Consider the following 25087-nt stretch of genomic DNA (forward strand, 5'->3'; position numbering starts at 1 on the left):
TTTGCCCTTTTTTATTTTTGCAAGGGCATCATACCTTAAACTATTTCTAAAATAATAACCTCTACTAATATATTTAAAAAAAATTGTTATTAATATTTGTTTTTGATTTTTATATTGTTGTGTACACACACGCGCACACACAAATATATATATTTGGTGCTTAATGCTATTGGATTATAATATACTCTGCTAAGTCTCATTGTAGTGCAAAGTTAGAGTTCCAGTACAAGCCAAATTTTGTTTTTGTATTTTTAGTTTTTTATTTTAGATTTTTTATTATTTATTTTTTTGTAATTTTATGATATCTAAGAAAACTTTTGGTGGTTTTTCCGTGTGCTTTCGAATTATTCTTGTCAAATTTATGGTGGTTTTCTCCGTGTGCTCCTTATTATTCTTGACAATATTTTGATGGTTTTCTCCGAGTGCTTCTGATTATTCCTGACTAGTCATCTGATGGTTTTCTCCGAGTGCTTCTGATTATTCCTGACTCGACATCTTATGGTTTTCTCCGAGTGCTTCTGGTTACAGATGAGAAATTGATCTCTGCATGAAGGATTTTTTTTACTTACTGAGGCATGTCATTTTATTCAAGGTTACATGTAATTAGTGAATTTCTGCTACTTAATCAACACTTGTAATATTTTTATCATGTGGAAATTAAAAAAAAATATCATTACTCAGTCAAATAATAATAATCTCTGAGAAATCTAAGAAGCACTAACAGGAAGGACGAACTTCCTTCTCCTTGGAGTCTAGCGAAGCCATCCTTCTTTTGCGATCGTTAGTGAGCATCCCGCATCCCGCATAAAAGAACTAAATATTATTTACCTGCAAGTAACATGTGGCGACATCTGTTGTTGAAAAGCAGAACTACTTGCAACAAGTACCTTTGAAGGAGATAAATTAATTATCGCTGATGAAATAATTAAAACATTCTATTTAAGTAATATATCTAATTTAAAACTCTTAGTTTGCAACTGGCATTAGTCTCAGTAACTAATATGAATTCTGATTCGGGATTTGTTGCTGTATCAAAACGTCATCACTGTAGATACTGTAGCAAGGTGTTTACCTTGAGAAAGAATGCTAAACGACATGAGAAAAGCGTGTGTAATTTGGGTCCTTGTCAAAAACCATTTCATTGCAGTCAGTGTCAGAAATCCTTTGGTAGAAGATATTACTTGGATAGACATTACAAGACCTGTACAATTAAGATGAATAAAGATGACGAAGACTGGGCTACAACATCGCGGAAGAGGAACGAAGGCGAAAAAGCTAATGCTAAAATTACTGATCTAGATCAAGATAATAATTTAAAATTTAAAACAAACGAAGGAAGTTGTAACCACATTAGAAATGAAAAGATATTTACTCCAATATCTAATCGTCTCCATGAAAATGTGAAAGATGGAGAACCACCTGAAGCTTACAAGGTCGAAGACTTTGATGAATCATCTGAAGCTGGCATGATTGAAGATTGTGGTGACACATCTGAGGCTGACATGATTGAGTACTGTACTGAAGCACCTAAAGCAGGCAAGATCGAAGACTGTGATGACGGTCTGAGAGCAAAACGATGGAAACAACGTAATAAAATAAATTATCCTGATCAAGTTTGTGATGCTGACATGATTGAAGACTGTGGTGACACATCAGAAGCTGGCATGAACGAAGACTGTGCTGACACATCTAAGGCTGACATGATTGAGTACTGTGCTGAAGCACCAAAAGCATGCAAGAGCAAAGACTGTGATGGTGGCTTGAGACCAAAACGATGGAAACGTCGAAATAAAATAAATTATCCTGATCAAGCTTGTGATAATCACTGGCAAGATGACAAAAGTGACCTTGTTAAAACGATAGACACCAGAGATAATAATATTTATTATAAACATGCAAGGATGATGAACGCAGCAGAAGAGATTGATTATACCTCATGGGAAGTTCCTAACATATTGGTTGACAGGCTACGACTACTACATGGATCGCTTTGTGCAGGAAACTATTCGAACATTAAAGAAATATCCTTCATGCTCAAAGAACTGAGGGAAGCTGGCTACATACAATAATGGCTTAAATTAAATGTATGTGTATAAACTTGAAGATAAATTAATATATTTTCTTTCTAGATGGTATCTACCATTTATCGAAATCTGATTTCTAAATAAAACTTATAACTTAAAGGTGTAAAAAACGTTACCACTGCCAGTCAAAATGTATACTAATAAAGTCATGTCAGTAATCATGCCAAGTTCGATAAGAAAAGTAATTGGAATCAGTTGGAACCAATTGAAGATGGAGCTGTTGGAGCATTTGGAGCCTTTTGAAGCATTTGGAGCCTTTTGGAGCTGTTGAAGCCATTTGGAGCATTTGGAGCCTTTGGAGCATTTGGAGGCTGTTGTAGCATTTGGAGCCTTTTGGAGCATTTGGAGCATTTGGAGCCATTTGGAGCTGTTGGAGCCATTTTGAGCATTTGGAGCCTTTTTGAGCTGCTGAAGCCATTTGGAGCATTTGGAGCTGTGTTAAGCATTTGGAGGCCGTTTGGAGCATTTGGAGCCTTTTTGGAGCTGTTGGAGCCATTTGGAGCATTTGGAGGCTGTTGTAGCATTTGGAACCTTTTGGAGCATTTGGAGCTGTCTTAAGCATTTGGAGGCCGTTTGGAGCATTTGGAGGCTGTTGGAGCTGTTGAAACAATTTGGAGCATTTGGACCTGTTGGAGCATTTGGAGTCGATTGATCATTTGGAGCTAAAGACATTTTTATTTTTCTTGAGGATATCAGGTAGAACATAATCAATCAGCTTACTTATGAAGTAACAACGTACGGAAATTAAATTATAACTTGTGACTGAACTGTTTATATGGTAAATCGTATCCATTCCGAGGACCTAGAGAAGAAATTCTCTCAAGACATCGGCTGTTACAATTTACAGTTCTGACGATGAGAAGCAAACTGTTAAACATAGTGCCCAGAAACTCTGTCAAGAAGAGGAGGACTATGTTAGTAACGGTTCTGGTTGGTCTCTGTCTAGTATAAACCGATTGGAGCTAAGAATTAGTCATTTCGCTTCTATGCAGGGCTAAATGATTATAAGATTGCTGGCTTTCGCAAGTGATCCTGTAGTAGAATAGAAATTATGTAATAAATATTATGTTTGTAAAAAAACTTGTGTTTTATTTTCGAAACTGTCTTATTTGAGGCATTTTTACCTAAAAATTAAGATTGTTTTTAGCTTCTTCCAGGTTCGTACCAAGGACCTTAGTCGATCTAATTAATTAATCAGTATATTGTTTGCAAATTTATTAAATGAATTTTGAACTTTTTCCTGAATTTCTAGGTTAATTATTACGAATTTCCAAGATGACGGTCTTGATGTCTGATAGGATGATGGTAGTAGAGGATTTAAAGTCTCTTTAAGAATGTTGAACATGGTTTATTGAAATTATTATTTTTTACATAAAATTAAACATTTTTGCATCGATCGGGTATCGAACCGAGGACAGCAATCGATCGAATCAATATGTAAATTAATGAGTGATTTATTTAATGAATTTTGGAACTTTTCCCGAATTTCTAGCTAAATAATTACGGATTTTCAAGATGGCGACCAAATGAAAAGATGGCGGACGTGACGTCATGTTACCTGACGATATATATGCTATTAACAAAGTGGTGGGGGTCAGTCTGCCAGCAGCCACCACGGGGGAAGGATCGGTCGTCATTTTTATTTTTTTGCCCTCACTGGGTTCGAACCGAGGACTCCGAACTCCGTGTCGTAAAAGTACATTTTTTATAAAAATTTATTAAAATTTTATTATTTAATTTTTTTATAATTTTTAAATTTTTTTCATTAAAATCGGATAATAAATAAAAAAGTTAAAGATGGCGACCATAACGATAATTGCAACGGTGACGTCATAATTCAAAATGGCGGATAACACAATGCCGGAATGTTCGAGAAAACAAAATGACGTCATCCAAGATGGCGGATCCAAAATGGCCATCGGGGTCAATGTCAAGGTCACGGTACTACTTGTCCCGTTACGCTCATCCAAGATGGCGGCCGTGACGTCACAATCCAATATGGCGGTCGGCACCTCTGGCACCTCCTGCGAAATCCTGTGCCCGGAGCCCCATTTGTATACTACTAAGAAGGTACACAAGACTTGCTTTGAGTTATTGCACCTTACGTAGTTTTTAAACCCGGCGTTAGCCAACGCAGTTTGGTATACATCAATCAGCCCTCGTATGAAACTCTCAGTACCAGGCATTTGCAATACGTATGGAGGTCTTTCTACTCGGCACACTTTAGTTGGGAACGCGTCTTTGGTAAATGTGCACTGCTCCTGCTGCATTTAATTTCGCCTTCCCGTACACCACGCGCACATTAGCCGTCGCTGCGAATGTAAAGTCTCGCGTGCTTTTTGCCAGATGTGTAATCGAAGTGCGATATTCACTACGCTGATCGCCCAAAGCCGAACATAAGAACATACCTCAACCAACCATCCGTGTACTCACTGCGCTTCGACCGCGCGTCCTCTCAGCCAGTGGAGTGGCCCCTAATTATTGCGCGCGAGATTCAAATTTGCGCACTACTGTTCGCGCCTTTGCGGGGTGGCGTTTCCGGCCGTATGCTTCTTAATTAAAAATGGCTTGTTTTGACATTCCTTGCCCCGCCATTTACTTTATGCCCTGCAATTTGCGATCACTTGGTATATTTTGAGGACATTTTGTTGAGACGACTCTGATTCACAACATGCAGAAATATGTCCCCCTTTTCACGATCAGATAAAGTTAAAACCGAACTTAATGATATATTATTTAAAGGGCATTTTGGTTTGTAATGTATTTTTTTTTGTTCTAAATTTTATCCAATCGAAGTTTCGTTATCAATCCAAATGGATGTAGTAACTATGATGTTTAAAACAAAGAAGCCGTGTTCACACGAATTCAACTTCTTTCAAGTGACGACTCTAGTGACGTCTGCATGTCTCGCTCGAACTCACTCGGAGGTAACGAATGTACACTCGAATGTTGCTCATGTGGCAAGGTCGTGTTGCCTCCAGCCCGGCACGAGCAACACTTATGAGCACCGGGTAGTAGTCATCGCCCCTTTTGTGAAGGTATCATAAAACACAATTGCTTAGCAACAAAAAACACGTTAGGGAAAACAGATATCTTTGTTGTATTAATTAAAACTTAATTCGAGATAGTCAACGTTTTCCAGGGAATTTTGAATGGTTTGAAAAATAACTTTTATTTGCTTGTGCAATAAATAATGCAATAGTGATTAAATAATAGTTTTTTATGTCTACATATGTTAGTATAAATCTATTTTCAGCGAGATAAATAAAATGACGTATGCTTTTATTGCGTGTACTATACATCAAAAAATAAAACAGTTAAATCGTCAAGGCTCTAATCGAAAAACAAATTAGTAAGTGTACAACGGTGTTCGATGTCTAAGTTACACAATTTGTGAGGTATAAATAAAAAGAAAAAAATTGTGAGCGAGGCTTTCAGTACTCGCCAGTGATGTGCAAACATCTAACCTCGGTAATGAGTAAATTAATGTGTTCTCATGTTGCAAATTAACTTATACGAAACTCGAAAAAGTAATTTATCATATAAATAATAAAAATAATGCCGATAGTGATAAATACATACACGCATAATGTGTTTTCAAATAAATTTCTGGACACGAATCACACGTAGTTCCGCACCCGCTGCTAGAATTCGCTACCGGAGCAGCTTCGTTGACTATAGAAACAACCCAAACAACCGATTTGCAGAGTGAAAGATTAAACTATATAATAAAACGACTCCGATAAAAGCGAAAAACTTGAAAAGTTACAAAACCCCGGCTATGGACCTGATTTTCGACAAGGAATTTGATTAAAATACTGTCAATCTGGTTAACTACAATTCTTTAAACAGCTAAGCACAAGCAAGATGATTAAAAATTATAACAAGAAGTATTAAAGTATAGTTGTATTATTATAAAGTTTTATGTTTTTATCTACGCGAATTCATGGACATTCATTTTCTTATAAACGTAATTTATTTTAATTTATTTTTAAGTCGAAATAAAGGATATATGTTTATATTGTATGAAATAATCTAATGGACTGAACTATGTATTTAATAATATTATAGCAATAAGGTAAATACAATTTATTCATATTTATTTGCTTGAAGCACAATTTGTGTAATTCAGTAATCGGTTAGTAAAAAAAGTAAAAAAAAAAGTTTTTCCAGTGACGATGTGTGAACGTCAAAAATTAAACTTTGTGCTTATCAGCCACACGTTCTACCACTGCAAGACAATTCGGGTTACGAAAGGAGACTACGTATTATTAACAGTGCAATGCCAATTTTCTTACATATTTTAAAACTTGGGGTTACTTTTTTTTATGAATGTTTTATTTTACCAAATATATTCCATGGAGTTTCACTATCATACAGTTTCATTTAGCACACCAATGATTTTGTTATGTACCCTAATATTTAGGAAAGCGACTATATAATAACTTATGTGCCTTCACGTGGGTCCGCCATCTTAGTGTCACTTTTTCCGGTCCATTTTCACGAAATTACTCCTACCAAATGCCGTATACCGAGAGCTAAGACGTTTACACACATAAAAAAAAACAACACTAGACCTTGACGAACACGGGAATTCTAAGGCACAGTCGTGACTTGAGGCAAAGTAGAGTAAGGTACTTATCCATTTGATTAACCTGCAAAGTTTTTGCTTTTATTTTACTTACTTGACCCTGCATGCGGCCCTAAGATTCACACCAGTCCACTCCATGGCCCGAATAGTTCCGAAGTTGGTTAAATTAAGTTAGCCACACATTATAAAGTAATTTTTAAGAAACCATTAAAACCATTTTGCAGCATTTATAAAGTAGCTAACATAACCAACTATCCACTTTTTATAAGTTTTTATGTAGCTATCTTAACTTAACGAACCATCCACTCTTTTAAACTATTTTAAATGTAGCTAACCTAACCAACCAATCATACGATATCACATAAATATTTGTAATACTTGCACCAAACCTTAAAATGAAATAAAATTTTGAATTTTCAGTAATGTGGATTAAGCTCAGAATTACGAGTTTTTATCAATACACATCAATCATCTAACCAGCAAGCACACCGGTCACTATCAACACACCTGGTCTTCGTTTTGGCATAAATTCAGCATGAGCAATTAGGGTTAAGTATAACATATACATTTTTTCGCCGTTCAAAGTAATAACAATTCGAGTTTCATGAAGTTGAAAATGAGTAAAATAAAACATATAGTAATATACAGTGGCTTGTTAAATTTTATTATTTTATTTATCCGAAGTCAGATTTAGATAATAGCAAATAGTTATATTGGCTTACTGCGCCTTAAAGAACATCAACGAGAGCTTCTGCATAATTCCAAAGAAATACATTTTCTTTTTTTCCACGCACAGCTGCGGTGAAAAGACTTGACTTGGCCCCAGCTCTCGTCTTCCCCTCTTTCACCCGCCGATGGCCTCTTACCCCCACTCCTGCTGCCATGATAATCTCCTGGCGAAGTGATATGTCTTCGGAGCGTGATCGCACGAAACTCTTTGGTTCACGGGGTTATTTCCAAGCCCGACGTGCAGAGGGGAGTGCAGTCGGAGTGTGAACATCAAAGAGGAAGCAGGGTAGTTTACGGATGGGTTAGAGCGTAGGTAAATACCTGGGTGGAGTTAGCTCGTGTGAGTCGGTGTTTCTATTGGAGTCTTGTGTAGCTGTCTAGGATATTTCTGTTCGCAATATTCTGGAAGCTGATAAAAAATGGTTGAGAAGATCTTGGAAGAAGTGCAAGGCTCTGAAGCTGAAAGCTGTAAGTTGGTGACGACATTTTGTTCCTTTGTTCTGAGTGGGTCTCGTGCCGGCCCTCATTAAATTCGTTTACTTTATATTGTGCTTTAATTTATTTTGATCAGATTGTTTTATTTTCTGATAAATGATTAGTTTTTATAGTTATTAAATATATATATTAAAAACATTTCATAAAGGCTGTAGTTAGTTTTCACAGCGGCATTTTTTAGTAGGCGATTTATTAAATATGATATATATCTAATATGGCGGATATTGCCGGTATATTTAGAGATGGTTGTTAAGCCGGGTTTTACAGTATAGCCTCAATCATCTGTGGTAGCTTATCTAGGCTGAACGTTCAATCATGCTGTTTTTCCAATTACCTATAATTTATGAAATGTTCGTATTCAGTGCTATGTCTTAGAATCGTGGCTGACGTTTCAAAGATGGAATTTGCGCCATAGATCGATGAACTGTTTCCACAACAGCGGCACGTGATAAGGCTATAAAAAAACACTGCCAAAATATCTTATTTTTAGCAAGTTGTTTTTTGTGAGACTGCTATTTTTGATTACACACTGTCTTATTTTTTTCAGATTAGCTTGTTTCAAACGCAACTCGCCCAATCGTAAATATTCATAAGCAAATTTTAATGATTCATGAAATTACTTAAACCACGTATATTGTGTTACATAAATAAATAAACTGTACCATTTGTAAGCCAAAGATGAATTTTTGACCATCTTCAGAAATTTTTTATTTTTTGAAAGCACATAATCTTATAATTTGAGTGACATAGTTTGCGTAGTTCTTCTCATCTCCTAAATTAGCCTATAACTATCACCTGGAGCGTGGGTATTGAAGGCACTGGCTTAGTTTTCTCTGCCGTCGTTAACAACTTAAAATGCCAGATTACAGGCTACTGTCGCTAACGTTTCTTTGCAATAAGTAAACTATAAAGCATGCAAAGTAGGGCAATCCTGAAGAAGAGCCACTGTTCCATAAAAATTTCAAAAGAGGGCGTTGTGATATGGGACAGCGGATCGAAGCCTGTTTCATAGATTTTAACAAAGCCTTTGATAAGGTTCCACTTGAGAAATTGATTAAAAGTCATAAGGGACAGAAGGATGGTGGAGTAGATGGGAACAGGACACAAGAAGGTACATGTGTGGAGGATGAGGTGTCTGGGTGATTTGAATAGACTGGTAGAGTGGGTGGAAGGGAATGACATGAAGATAATTGTGGGCAAGACGAAAGTGGTAAGATTTTCTGTGAAGAAGAATTTTGTTAAGAGGGTCTACCACTGGAGGGGAGTTGTGATAGGTGAGACCCCAGACAGAAGTACATAGTGGTAGGGCTGTAAGGGTTTCTGGGGTGGGAGAGCAAGCAGAGAAGATTGTTGAGAGCAGACAGGCCCTGGGTATGCTGGGATGAGTGTTTAGGGGAGGAAGCAGTGTTTTAAAGGAAAAACGTAGGCAACAATTGTTTGCCCCATATACTGGAGTATGCAGCAACAATGTGGGATAGAACTTCATTTTTCTAATTTTATAGTTACAAGTTTTTCATTTTTATTTCATTTTATTTTTCAAGAAAATTTTAATGTTACTGGGTTCTACATATTGCGAGAGTTGGCTATTTTTTTTAGTAAGCAGTTAAGTTGAGGTTCATATTTTTTTGATTTTTTCAAATAAAACTTCATTTCTTCTATTTTTAAAGTTATTTTATTCCAATGTAATTATGCTACGAAGAAGTCGTTCAAATATAGGTAGTAGTACCAGAGATGCAAGCAGAAATGTTTACTTCTTATTGATGAAACCGAAGAAGCAAAGGAAATGAGGTCTAATAGAAGAGAATGTATTTTTTTGAGAAGAAATAGAGAAACGTCTGTTAAATGAGTTACACTTATGCTCCTTAGTCTTGACTGATATAGACATGACATTGGTCACACAGCCAGAGAATCCTCCATTGAACGTGAAATTAGTTGCGATTAATTTGTGGACAAATAAATTTTATTCAGCAATGATTTCAATGAATTAAGTTTCTCATCTTCTATATCTATAAATAGTATTTAGAAAAGTCACAATTCGAGTTTTGTCTGTTACTTTGCTTGCTTCTTAACCACACAATGGATTTTGATGCTGTTTTAACAATCATTTAGAGAACTTTTTCCAGAAAGTATGTGTGTATAATACATTCATAACTAAATTAAAAAATAGTAGAGAAATCTTAGTTTTTGTATTAGTCATAAAAAGAAGCTTTATGCTTATATGTACTGACTTGTTGAATCTAAGTGAGCCACATTAATATATCGCATCCGTGCGAAGCCGGGGTGGGTTGCTAGTATGTTATAAATGACCCTGTAATGTAAAAATGTTGAAACAACTTCGTTACAAGGTCCTGAGACAGTTGTGAAGTTGGTTGACCTGGTGATGATGCCATGGCTTGGGGCGGGCTTGTTGTTGAAGCGGGGGTGTGTGTTGCAGGCGAGGTGCTGTCTGTCCTGTGTGACAAGACGGATGACGTGCAGCAGCGCAAGGAGGAAGCCCGCAGGAAGCGCCGCAAGAAGAAGAGGAACGGCTCGAGCTTGGTTTCGTCCTGCTTCCAAGGTGAGACCGCCAGGCCACGTTGCAGCCCCCAGCAGGGGCTTGGCAAGCCAACGAGATGTGCATGGCCACAGAGCTGCAGGATAAACAATGCGATTTCAAAACTACTCGAGTTATCCGAGTGAGGTCTTGTTCATGAAAAGCATTTAAGAATTTTCTGAGGGCCGAAAAGTACTTTTGATTTCCAATTAAGTTTTTAAACTTTTTTTTTTAGAAATGTTATTACATGGCTTAAAGATGTGTTTTCAGAGTAATTTTTAGGCATAAAACAACCGGTACAGATTCTTGAAAGCACTTGGGGACTTGCATTAAACCTTTACCTTAATTTCTTTGCCATATAATAGTTAAGGCGAGAATACTGTGCGCCATTTCACAGCCTGTGCTTGGAGGCAGTGCCGTGCTAGAAGCACTAGCAAGTTTCACACTTATCATCCTGCCTCTTTAACACACATGACTAGATTGGCCCCTTAAGGTTCCCTCATGTTCAGTTATGTCTTCTTAAATTAAAGGATTTACCCATTAATTTTTTTTTAAAAATCTGCTTTTGTTCTTGGGTTACAAATTTACTAAACTAAATTTTCAAGCTAAAAAGTCACATTAGTGATGATAATTTATCAGTGCTTGAATTAATTATGACTGCAATTAGGTAATATTAAATAAGTGCCTTTTGAGAAAATATGAGATGAAACCCAATGCAAGAGAGCTATCATGATAAATTCACAGGAAAAAGCCCTCTGTGGTGATAATTAAACGGACATTGTGACATGCCAGACCCGAGCATTAATACATAGGTAATAGGTTTCATTAATACATAGGAAAAGAGGACGTAAAAGAGCATATAATGAAAGTTATTTTATATTTGTACGATTTTTTTTGGCGCTAATCCGTACACTACATATTTACCTGGTTCTGATATAGAAGAAAAAGAAATAAATTTTTCGGTGGAGGGGACATTAAAAAGTATGGGTAGGGCTCTTTTCGGATGGTAATATTTCACCATGAACTTGTATAATCACTGCTTATTCCCATAAAAGCTACTTTGGACATAGAGTTATTTTTTTCTTTTCCCCTATTATTTTTCCTGGCATGGGATTTGATACATAAGTTGTTGCATCTCTTATACTCTCACTTTCTCCCGGTCGGTGGTATAGAGCCATTTTCAGCCACTTCGTTTGATCCCTTTTTTGTTCATATTCTTGTCACGGCTGTTCAAGGTCACCCTGGCAATGAGCCGGTCCTTGCGCTCTTAGGAAAAGGGGGGGGGGGGGGCGCTGATGTTTTTTGGTGAGAAAAGGGGGGGGGGGGGGCCACTGATGTTTTTTGGTGAGAAAAGGGGGGGGGGGGGCGCTGATATTTTTTGGTGAGAAAAGGGGGGGGGGGGGGGCGCTGATGTTTTTTGGTGAGAAAAGGGGGGGGGGGGGCGCTGATGTTTTTTTTTTGGTGAGAAGGGGGGGGGGGATGCAGTTTTGGTTGGCTGACGTGGCGCCAAGCTTTATGAAGTATAGTGGATTTCATTCAGAACCAGAGGCAGGTGTGGATATCCTGTGTATTTGAATTTTAGACAGATTTCAGCAAATAAAATTATGTTGTGACAATAATTAACACACCATTTTAGTGTTCATAATAAATTATTTGCTGTGTTCTTTTATTAGCTGTTTTATTTTATTTTATTTTGCAAGTATTAATCTTATGGTCAGTGTTTAATATTATCTTCAAACAAACAAACTGATTTTACTTTAAGTTATTTTTATTAATATTTTAATTTTCATCCTGTGCTTTTGTGATTGCTTGGCTACGATCATGCAGATTTTAAAATTTGTTGAGTGAGCAAATATTGAGCTAAACAATTTTAATTATAAAAAAGATTTTGGAGAAGCAATTATTGATGGGATGCATTCTTTCCATTTGCTTCCTTTCTGTTCCACAGATGCCTATCGATAGAAGCAACACAAATATTGCAGGATTAAATATGGATCTAATATATTTTAATGCATAACAAGAGACATTTCAGTAGATTAATGTTAGGAAAGTCATGAAAAGGGTCTGAAATAAACAATAACAGTGCTGTAGTTTCCAACAGCTTTTTGCTACCTTCTATTTTTTTTGTGTATCATTTAATGGTAGCACATTAAAATAATAATCAGCACATTCCTGCGAATATTATATTTATATAGGTAGCAAATTTTGTATTAGGTTTTATTTTGCTTATTGTATTTAAAATAGACCATGTGATACAAAAATATCTATTAAAAGGTTTTGAAAAAGCTCAAAAATTGGTTCAAGTATTTGTTTAAAATACCAATTACATAATTAATAATTTTTCAATATTATTAATATAAATTTGAACTCTTACTTACGTTTGCTGTTTCTAGTACTGTCATATTTGATTTAAATATACTTCTTTGTGCAATTACATTGCATTGAATTTGTACATGTGCTTAAAGCATTGATTAGAAAATATAAATGATGTTTTGCTATTTATAGAAACGAAGTTCAACCCTAAAGGGTTTACTAGTTTAACACTTTGGGTACAATATTTTCACCCAAACTTGTTTGTTTTGTTTGCAGAATAAATAGCATAGGCCCCCTGTTAATAAAATTCTAATGCTATAAATAAGCCTTTGAAAATTTTGTATTATACTATTCTTTATTTTTTATTAAAAGTTTTTCATGTAGTTGGCATCAATCATACCTTCCCCTCTCTTGTGAACTAGACAATATTTTTTTCTAGTTGCAGCTTTGTTTACGAGATAATGTAAATATCTGTACTGAAGAAAGTGGCACCGGAAAGGGTCTACTAAATATGGAATAAAATTAAAATAATTTTCAAGTGCTATGTACTTAATTGAAATTTCCAATCCATAGCTTTACATAAATAATCAAAATTTCGGGGTCACATATTCAGCCACGTTATTTTTGGATAAATACGGTACAGTTTGCAAATTGAGTATAATTCAAAAAGGCCTTCAGTAAAAGTTTATTTTAAACAAGTGACTTGGGTACCTTGAGTGTTGAGAACACAACTCTTATAAATACCTGGAATTGGAAATAGGAGAGATGGGGAAATGAAGGCTCTGAATGAAGCCTTCTCCCATTTGACCATAACTTAACTTGAATAAATTTTTTTTCTGGGAGAGAAAGCTGGAAGAAGCTTTTATTTGTAAATATTTTTTATTAAAAAAAAAATGTTAGTTTTGAGAACATTACTGCAAGGCTTGTTTAAGATTTATACAGTGTTTTTTTTTGCTAACTGCTTTTGCTATGTTCGTTGAGTAGGTGCGGTCTGTAGTGATGTGTAGGGACCCTGAAAAGTAAAAACAAATTGATCCAAGGTGGTGTTAAAATAAGGCAAAAGCATAGCAAAAGTTGGGTAATACAGTATAAAAGCAGTGCAATAAATGTGTATAAAAATTATCTTAATTCTAAGATTTTGTATTAAATATTTGTTTTTACCTTCTATTCCCTAAATAGCTAAACTATCAAATTATGAAAACGTAAAATGTTAACAAATGAGAGGGTATGTAATTTCTATATAATTTTTTCACATTTGTTTGGAAGTTTTTGATGAATCAAGTTTAACTACACTTCAAGAAAACATTTTTTATGTCACATCAAGTAATTAAAGAAAATTGACAAAATACCTGGTATAACATAAAGTGTGTAGTAGTTTGTCATTAAACAAATCTTTTTATCCCACTTTTAAACCAAATAACCAAAGATATAAGCAAGATATATAAACTCTGCTGCATTTTAGGCACAACCCAAAGCATGGACAGAGGCCAAATATCGCGTTTGAGACATAAATAGTACTGATTCATGATGTGGTAGAAATAAAAATATGTTAAGACATTTCAAAATAATCTGTTGTAATTTATTTCCTGTGTCATGTCATATGTTCTAACGGCGATGTTTTCAGAAATGTCGTGTATCATCTGGTGGAGCATATGGTCATATTCTTGATGAGGGGGGGGGGGGGGGGGGGAAAGCAAAAAAGGGAGAGGAGGATTTCAGTGTACTACACATACCAAACCAGTGGCCATTTGTTTACAAATATAATAAGTGTACCTGTAGGGGAGGTTAAATTGGAGAAAAATGTTCATATCATTACATTTGTATTGTGAAGATTCTTTTTGAATTTTTAATTAATATAGGGTCACTTTGAAACTTTATAGACAATTTAATAATTGTGCAAAATTTTTTATAGAATTTTTTGTAAAAAATTAAAAATTCACTTTTTCCAAAATTTTAAATTGAAATTTTAAAAATTATTTTGAAAATTTTTTTCTCTCTAGACATTGTGTTACTATATCACATGAAAGGCCATACCAAATGCTGCAAAATGACACCTGTCTCACCTTTCTAACTTAATTTGGAGAAGAGGTATGGTAATTTTAAAATATGCTTGTCGTGCATTTTTGAGTAGTGTTTTTTTTCTTCGAAAATTTACAAAGCAATATTTTCAGAACGGATGGATATATCATTCTAAAATTTTATACTTTTGTTAGTCTGTGTGGAGGTATCATCTGTGCAAAATTTCATCAAAATCTGAGATGGTGAGGTAAAAATTTTATTAAAAGTGTGTTGATTTGACATGGAATGACCCTATAAACATATTAACCAGTAATATTATGATCTGATTTTCTTCCGAACAGCTTATCTACAGTCGTCAATGAAAGCAGGCTAGACCAGCCAAATACAAATATAAACATCTGCCATATAGGTATATGAAAATTTGGAAAAAAAAAAAAAAAAATGGGGGGGGGGGGGCCCTTCATATCTGATGGCTAATGCTCCATCTGTATCTTTACCTAATCTCTGGTAAAAACAGCTGTATTTCGGGTCCAAACTTTGTTTTTCATCAGAAATGTTTAAATTCCATGAAAAACTTAAAAATAACATAATTTAGTCTTTTTTTTCTAATTTTACGGTTCACAAAATTTTTGGTTGTCTAATGATGTGACATTTCTCTATGTGCAGAACTGTACAAGCTGACAGGTGAGGTGCTGGGGACAGGGGCATATGCCTCGGTGCAGACATGCGTCAACATCTGGACTGACGTGGAGTATGCAGTGAAGATCATAGACAAGATCCCGGGTCACAGTCGTGGCCGCGTCTTCAAGGAGGTGGAGACTTTCCATTACTGCCAGGGTCACCCCAACATCATCCAACTCATAGAGTTCTTTGAGGATGAGGACAGGTGTGTCACTTGTTACATTTAGTTTATATGATTTGTGCTCAAACCACGGTTGCACAAGCCTGGTTGATTTTGTCATCTTGACTATTAGGTAAGGGTTACTTCTGTAAATACAGTTAAACCTGTATAAGACGTCACGGCTTAACACGTTTTCCCGCCTAAAACTTCAGGATAATAAAGAACTAAAATTTTCTCATACACTTTACATTAACATAGCTCTTTTTTTTCCCCACTATTCTTATATAAAGGGCTTATATCTGGTGGAGATACTCAACAGGATGCAAGGTATTCTCCCTTATGTTCATCTGCCGCGCTCTAGTAAATTCCAAAATTCCTATTGGGCTCCCCTACTGTTACTCTATAGAACACTCTTAGGGTACTTGATATTGTGGTATTAAGAAGTTCATTCTTCTAAAGTAGATTTTTATGCATACTGAAAATGGTCTTTCAAATCCTTAATCCTTTTTGTTGGGAGTAGAAACCATGCTTATGTGTGGTGTGTTGGGCGTTGCAGGTTCTACCTGGTGTTTGAGAAGGTGAATGGCGGGCCGCTGCTGACACGCATCGAGGAGCAGGTGCACTTCACGGAGCGCGAGGCGAGCCGCATTGTGCGCGATCTGGCCAGTGCCCTGCAGTTCCTGCACCTCAAAGGTGCGCATGCCTTGCTCGCTCGCAGTCTCGCGACAGCAAGTGGGGGGAATTGTAGCCATGCTCCCCCTTTGTTTGCACTAAGAATCATCACACAAGTTCCCAGTTTCATGCACCATACTTTGTGGCAAAAGTTACTTAAAAGTAGTGGTACACCGATATGACTTTACCGATTACCGATTCAAGTACCGATTATGAGAGCAATAATCTGCAGATATCGATTCAGTAACCGATTATAATGAACAAATTTTTTAAGTGTAATAATGGACAAATAATTTTTATTCCCACGTTAATTTAATAACAAGATTAGGTACATCTTTGGAATTTCAGTACTTGTGAAGTGTTTTCTGGAAGGGATGTTTTACCTAGGAACGGTCGTGGCCATGAGGTGTCTGAAACCATTATTATTGACTACCACATAAGGCTGCATATCTCACAAATCATTTTCAGCTATTAACTGGGTCAGTTATAATGATCTGGTGTCATTCACATCATACAGTATTTTCTTTTCCATGATGTCTGTTATTTTTGTTTGAGCCAATTTCATTACCCCATTTGTATCACAATCATCTGTGGTTACATTAGCACACTTCTCCACTAATTTATCAGGATGCATTCGCTTTATGTGGTTCCATAGGTTAGTAGCAGTGTATCCCTGCTGATGGGTCAGTCCACTACCACTACCACGACGAGAAATCATTTTTTTACAATGTAACATGTTGCTTTATTTTTTTCACTTAAGTTATAGATATAATGTTTCCACACTTCACTTTTTTCTCCCTACTCGCCATCTTACAATAATATTATAAAAACGACACATATCAACCAATTCTAGCACATGTGATTTTATTTATGTTGACTGAATATATAAAATTATAAATACTTTTTCACTTTTAACGTCACACACAAAAAATATATAGGATGATATTGCCAAAGATGCCCTTAACGAGTTAGTAAAAAACCAGTGATAAACTCAGTAAGGCATGGGGGTAGCACAAGGTCGTGCGATAGAAGATGGGTATGACTCCTAGAGGGGGAGAGAGAAAATCAGCTGGAACTGTCCGACCGCCTTATTGGTAGATTCCACTTTCCGAAAAACACTCGTAAGATTGCATTGGGCAGGTGGTGGTGTTAAGCTTCAAAATTGGTGTAAATGTGTATTTAGTGGCTTAAAACTAACATTTCGTAAATATATTGATATACAAAACGTGTACATGATCTGCTACCTTTATTATTTCATGTTAATAGATGTGGGATAAACGAAAATGACTTGTGTAGCATTCGGCTGTAGTAACCGAACTGGACGAAAATCTAATTTTCGATTGGAGAAAGAAAGTATTAGTAAAATCACTTTTCAGTTTTCACAGGTATTTATAGATTAGTTTTATTATTAGTTACTGTTCTATGTATTGTTTGAAGCATGCTTTTCTGTTTATGCGCTTGTTAAAGTGTCACCAGTGAGTTATTTCTACTTTTAGGTTAAATTAGTTAAATTTAAATTGGCCTGCACTCGTAATACAACACTGAACACTAAATAAATCTGAATATGTTTGGAATGTGTGAATGGTTATGCCTATTGTACACTATTTGATGTATTTGATGTAATTATGTGTAATTTTACAACTTTATTATGTTGTCACCGAGTTCACATTAATAATCATTGAAAAACTCAAAATTTAAGTTTCCAAGTTTCAAACAATTGCGTAATTCAACAAGATGTTATTTGAAGCATTAAAGTGGAGACCAACACAAATTTAAGAACACATTATATTATATAAAAGGCGAGAACTATCACATCTCATTGTGCACCAAAGAGCGACACACATCATTTAAACTATATAAATAAACCACAGGAATATTTATAGCATCTTTATTCAAGTGTGATTTCATTTTCATCAAATATTACTTCATATACTCGCATAAGAACTCCAATTAATTCAAAACCATGTTCTTGCATATCAAAATTGGTTCTCAATGTGGGCGTGGCTTGGCAGAATGTAAATACGGCCACCATATTGGTACGTTCCACATCAAAGTTTGTTTGGTTACACATTCGCAGCCATGAACTCTATCTGGTTACTTCTTATATCTGTGTAGTAAGGTATCAGTACAGAGATTTTGATCCGCTACTAAGACTCGAAAAGATCTATTGTCATAGAATCCACTGCAACTGCTTGTAGTATTTCGATTGCGTGCCATCTATTTAATGTCTCTGGCTGTAGGTAATGTACAAGGCCATTAAACAAGACATAACATAAGACACAACGTAAACAAACGTGTAGGAAAATTTTTTTTTATTCAAGGCAATGAGATTTATTAAACTTCATGAAGTATCTATAATTAAGATCTGATGGAGATACAGTACAACCCGGTTATAACATTCCCGTTTTTAACATTTTCCCGCCTATAACACCATAATTTCATGGTCCCGTCATTTCTCCATTTATCACAATGCTTTAATTTCCCGCCTGTAACAATATTAAAATTTCTACATTCCCGCCTTTAACGTTCAAATTTGCTTTGATAACTGCCACAATTTGCAGTATCCCTTCCTTCAAAGTCATAATTTAGAGCGAAACCATAGCTAGAAAATTTAGCACACATATACAAACATCAGATGTTTACATTTGAGTAGTTCACCATAGACGTGGTACACACGCACTCCACAACTTGCACCAGATCGACTATCAATATGGCGTCCTGTTCGCGCTTGTTAGCCTATGACTTGTTCCTTTATACTTATGATGCGCATTTTGTGCACTGATACATGGTCGGAAACAGTGCTACTGTAGTCTATGGTGCTGGTTTTTGTTTCAAAGGTTTAACACCTTGAGATGGTTAACTGTTCTTTGGATATATTCACGGCTTTTGTTTGTGGTTAACCTTTGCCGTAATTATTTTTTAATTATTGTAGTCACGGTCGTATTTAATTAAAATACGCTGTATTGAAATTTTATTCAGGTGTTTGTACGGCTATGATGGCCGATAAATATAAGCGAAAATATATTCTGTAGCTGAAAAAATTCAGTTTATTAACCAAGTGGACAGGAACCCCAACAAAACGCGTGTTGTGATTGCAAAAGAGTCGAATATTTCTGTTTCGACTCTGAACTGTATCGTACAAAACATTTTTTTTTCTTTAGCATATTATTAGGTATTATCTATAAATAAAATTAACCAATTTTCCACTCTATTGCTGTACTTAGTGTATTACTCCTGTATTTTGTGTTGTTTTACCTATACTTTTTAATTTAATCAATCCACGTGTAATTTTTACAAAGTGAAGATGATTTCCTGCTTATAACATTTTCCTGCTTATAACATTTTTTTATGTTGGTCCCTTGGAGAATGTTATAACAGGGTTGTACTGTAGATGAATTTTGCAAAAAATATAAATATTACTCTATTTCGTCCTAAAATGTCAAACAAAATATTACACGGTAAAAACCCACTTAATTACGCCGGGCTGAGTATAGCTAACACTTTGTCCAAATGCAGTATGTATCGTATTATTAAAAACGTTTTACTTCATTCCAAATAATTTATCTGAATCGCAGCAAATGGTATCATAATACAGTCAAACCTCATTAATACGAATCCGCTTTGTATGAAATTCCCGTTTATGCGAAGTACTTTCACAGTCCCAGAAAAAAAGGTATGCTTTCCTATGTTATTCAGTACTTTTAATACGAAATACGGTTAATATGAATTACGAAGTTGTTTTTATCCCTCAGGTAGCTGTTAACGTGTATAAGTAAACGGTTAATACAAATTTCACAGCCGAAGTCTAAAGTAAATCACGTTTTCATAACCGTAATGTAAACAAACGTGTCTCCAAAGATAATATGTATGTATCCTACAGTGCAAAATGGTCGAAAAACAAGATGAAAAGTTCAACTCTAGTGGCGATGTGAGTAACTAAACTAGAAAAGATGCCATGTTGTAAACGGAAAACGAAAAGGAAAGTACTCTATACCTTATTAATAGAGATGGTGATTTATAGAATTTAAAATAATGACATTTAGCATTTTGAATTTGAAATTTAGCATTTTGTAGCATTTAAAAAACACAATTTAGCCAATTCTCTCATTTTACATTACTGAAGAAAGGTATATTTTTAAAAAATAAACCGTTGCTTGCCGTTTTACCAACTTTTTTTCTTCAACCGACTTCTCGGTGATTTTTTTTTGTCTGATGTCCCTCAGATTTAATGTTCTTTTCAAGTAAATCTTTTTTTTTTTCCATTCCAGATGGCGATTACATAAATTAAAATTGCCCATTAAAATATTCGTATCACTTTCCTATAACTGTTAACTTTTGTATTCATTTATGCGATTGCGAATGGAAATGACGTTTCGTCCCATTTTTACCACGAGAAATAACAGTATACAACACATTCACGAGTATGCACGTATTTGTAAACACGCAACATTCCACAGACTACACAATAACGCGGCTTTCACGTGAAACACAGCCAGAAAATGGGACTTACAATTGTTACAACGAAGCAGAGATGTCGCAATATGGTGGCCTAAAAACGTGTACTCTTCAAGATGACGGACAATCTTCCAGCTAGTTGTTCTTTGCTTTGTTTACAATCGCGAGGCACGGATGGCCATTCTACATTCAATATTTACGAACAATAGTAGTTGTGAATGACGTGACAATAAGATACTTGTGCTGAATACGCCATAAAATGATGGTTTCTTTTGATACTGAACTGAAACAAAATGCAATCGGTAAATAAATTGTGTAGAGTGAAGACGAAACTACGTTTTTTACCTTGATTTCACATTTATCTCGGAATAGTCTAGATTTAGCATTTTATAGCGGAAAAAATATAATTTAGCATATTTTAGCATCTATTTGACAAAAACTAAAAATCACCATCCCTACTTATTAATATTAGTCGTCGGAAGTGTACATACGTAGAAGTTTAAACAATCTATGGAAAAAAGTTCTGTTACTTTCCATTGTTCACGCATGTGTGTCTTAACCTCAATTTTGAGTGTGAGTTGTTTTGTAATGACTGCGAAATGTAAACACAACGACCTTACATTGCAAGTTAAAGTTAAAATTATCGAAGAAGTAGACAATAGAGAGAGAACGAAAACCGAAATTGCGAGAGAATTTAAAATCCCGCAATCGTCGTTGTCGACAATACTAAAAAATCGTGAAAAGATTGAATCGGCTTTTGCGAGTTCGTGCAAATTATCAACAAGAAAAAGAATGAGAGGCCCAAAACATCAAGAAATGGAAGCTACCTTGTTGCAGTGGTTTGAAGAAATGCATGCAGCAAACTTGCCTATTTATGGACCTATGATTCAGAAGAAGGCAGACTACCTAGCATTGAGGTTAGGAATTTCAGACTTCAAGTTCAGCAATGGTTGGCTACAACGGTTTAAGGATCGCAATAATATTGTTGGCAAAACTATGTGGGGAGTCGGCAGGAGTATATACGACCAAAGTTAAAGATTGGATACAGACTGCTCAACCAATACTTGATCAGTACTGGCCTTTGATAAGCTTTGTAATGTGGTAAACAATGCCTATAAGAAAAAAATAGTGCAAACCAGAATTGATGCTTTTTTTTTAAACCAAATGTTTGAATAGAAAATGTGTCATGATTGCAAGTTTATTGAAGTTTGTATTATGATTTATTCTGTAAGTGTTGCATTGTGTTTGTTTTCTTCAGTGTTTAATAATTGTTATGCATGTAGTGAAGCCAGCTTATACTACCAACAGTGTATATAATTTTCTTTATGGTTGTAAATATAGGCTTTAAAGTTCAATCAATTTTTTTGTCATGATATCGCAATAGTTTGGTTAATACAAACCCTCGTTATTACAAAGTGCTAAAATATGGTCCCTTCAGGTTTGTAATAATGAGGTTTGACTGTATCCTATTTATATAATACTTACGATTAAATGAAACACGTAGATAATCGGCAAAGTATTCGTTAAGATAATCGCAGATTACGGTTAATCGGTAAGTACCCATAATCGCAGATTACGGTTAATCGGTAAGTACCCATAATCGCCGATTACAATTCATCGGTATCCACATCGGTGCACCACTACTTAAAAGTAAAAATTATAATTAATTTTGGTAGAAATGTATCTTTTTTGATACATAATATGTATGTTGTAACTTTGATATGGTGTTTTGTTTAAGATGATAAATTAAGCTTGTAAAAAATGTCATTTGCTAATCGTGCACTGATTCAGTTATATATATTTGATAAAATTTTATCATCTACATGATGTTGCATAGAGTTTTGGAAAAGTCATGAAAGTTGCTGATATTTATTTCTACGTCCAAGTATACATACTGTGTAGGGTTTTTCACAAACAAGCTGTTTTGATAGGAGTCTACCATTTTTTATAGTATAGTATTCTTCCATAATTTCTGAGAAAATATTTGTAAATGGTTAGCTAACATAGTTAATTGGAAAATGAAGTACCTAATTAATTTTACTATCTAGAATTGATAGAAATGGATGCAATACCTTTTTTACTTAAGCTGACCTTGAGTTTTGAAAATGTTACTAAGCTGAGCAGAGTTTTGAAAAAAAAAAAATAGAATGAAAGGTCAAGTTCAAGTTTCTGCAAACTTGTATATATCTGAACTCGATCTGCTAATATTTTAGAGCCCTAATTAAAAAATAATTTTAAAGGACAATTAATGGACAATTATGTACAATTTGATAATTATTTTCTGGATTAGTTTCAACCTTTTAAAAAACATTCCAATGTGCCTTTTATGTCCAACTGTAAATGTTATGTCACACCTGTTTCTGTTATTGCTTGCGTGATTGTTTTAGTGGCTCAAAAAATTTTGCCTATCAATTAGGCTTGACTGTTTATCTAAGTTTGTCTGAATTGTAATAAAAAAGCTTAATTTTTAAGTAGGGATGGGTTGAGTACACATTTTTATCGATTCCGATACCAGTACTGATTCCTAAATTTCGATTCTCGATTCCGAGTCATTCCAGTTTTCGATTCCTTGTAATTCTGGTCACATAATTAAAACTACTTAAGAATTGAATGCATTACATAATGATAATTACATGTATAAAGGATAATTATAGACTTAGGATTAAATGTTGAGGTTTTTTTTTTTTTTCAATTACCAGTGAAGAAGCATTTTCACATAAAGTTTGTTTGCTAGTAAGTACTAGGCTGTGCACAAAGAAGTTCAACATTTAGACAAGGTTCTTTAACAGGCGATAACGCTGATAACATAACATCTTTGTTCAAAATGGGTTCAAAGGTAGCACTACTTTTTTCTGTGGTACCTTTTGACTTAGTTGGTGACAGTGCTGTAAACAAAAGTTTGTTTTTCTTCAAAGACTATTTTTTCTGGTAGTAATGTGTGCCGGGATTTCAAATGCTTCATTAAATTGGTTGTAGATTTATAAGTACCGCTCCGTGAAATTTGCGCACTACCATTATTACAAATTGCATATTTGTCATTTTCACTATTGATGCGAAAATGTTCCCAAACTTTAGACATGTTAATACAATATCAGAACATTCACATCGTAATTTGAAACGACAGTCGCCGAACATTTTTTTACTAACAAACTAGCAAAACACTTGAAAATAGTTTTAGCAAAACAATATTTGTGCCAAATGTAATTCACCGTCGTGCTATTGAGGTTACTGTGAATTGTTTCGCATTTATGCTATTTATTTGGCACAAATATTGTTTTGCTAAAACTATTTTCAAGTGTTTTTCTAGTAATTATTACGGTTTTCCTTTGCAAGAAATAAACACGAGCCTCTGTTGGCGGTATGGCCAGAGAATTCTTTATTATCGATTGTTGCTTTCATTATAAAATTTGTCCCGTACGCAACGAATCGATACGTTTCGACTTGACTTTATATTTTATGGCCACCAGAGATTTTGTGGAGGCCATCATCCTTGAATGGCTCACAACTAAACTGGTGACGACACGTGATGTGATCTCGTTTCATAACCGTCACTTTCTTCACAAAAAACAATGGACTTTTCTTAACTGCAAATAAAATTAATAACTCTTTTTACAATTTATTTACGTCTAATACATGAGTGAGGAATAGTGTTCTTCGATCGTGGAGTTTTAATTAGAGGTTAAACATGCCCGGTAACATTGTTTTTATTTATTTTTATTCGTATAAAATTAATATTTAATAATAATGAGCATTATTAGGAATTTTATGCGCATACGGCAGGTAAGATATATTAAAATAAGTAAGTAAAGTTCAGACGAAAATATATTACTACTGTATTTTCTTAACTTAACCGATTCCTAACCTACCTTGCCCTTTTTTAGTACCCGATACTGAGTACCCAAATTTTTTAATAATCGGTGGTATCGAGGAATCAGAGAATCGAATCGACCCATCCCTATTTTTAAGTAAATTTTGTACAACAGAAGCTCTGCTTAGTTTTTTTTATATAAGAACATAGGGACCTGAGAATATGATACTGGTTTTGACAGTATTCATTCCAAAACAATTTTTGCAATTTATTGAATATTTGCTTTGGTTAAGGCGGACAACATACAGAAATGGTTAAGATGTTAAACTGGGATTGCTTGTTGCAGGCATCGCCCACCGGGACCTCAAGCCTGAGAACATCCTGTGTGTGTACCCGGACAAACTGAGCCCCGTCAAGATCTGCGATTTTGACCTCAGCTCGGGCATAAAGTTTAATGCAGACCTGTCTTCCCCACTCGCCACCCCGCAGTTGCTCACGCCGGTGAGTACGGTAGTTTCTCCTTAATCCCCTTGTTTGCACCATGTTG

General features: G+C 35.1%; 1 protein-coding gene across 2 annotated transcripts in view; it reads left to right on the plus strand.

Annotated features, from left to right (window-relative positions):
• LOC134527819 (MAP kinase-interacting serine/threonine-protein kinase 1-like) overlaps positions 1–25087 on the plus strand; it is a 49690-nt gene that overhangs the window by 15156 nt on the left and 9447 nt on the right. The window contains exons 1-5 of one of the 2 annotated variants that reach the window (XM_063360768.1): positions 7628–7872; positions 10334–10456; positions 15431–15650; positions 16162–16298; positions 24887–25041. In XM_063360768.1, coding sequence (XP_063216838.1) covers positions 7824–7872; positions 10334–10456; positions 15431–15650; positions 16162–16298; positions 24887–25041 — 684 coding nt within the window. In that variant the 5' untranslated portion in view covers positions 7628–7823. Of the gene's footprint in view, positions 1–7627; positions 7873–10333; positions 10457–15430; positions 15651–16161; positions 16299–24886; positions 25042–25087 lie in introns of those variants that run through there. The other variant, XM_063360767.1, reaches the window with a different exon arrangement.

This window comes from Bacillus rossius, chromosome 1, assembly GCF_032445375.1.
Source record: "Bacillus rossius redtenbacheri isolate Brsri chromosome 1, Brsri_v3, whole genome shotgun sequence".
NCBI lineage: Eukaryota > Metazoa > Arthropoda > Insecta > Phasmatodea > Bacillidae > Bacillus > Bacillus rossius.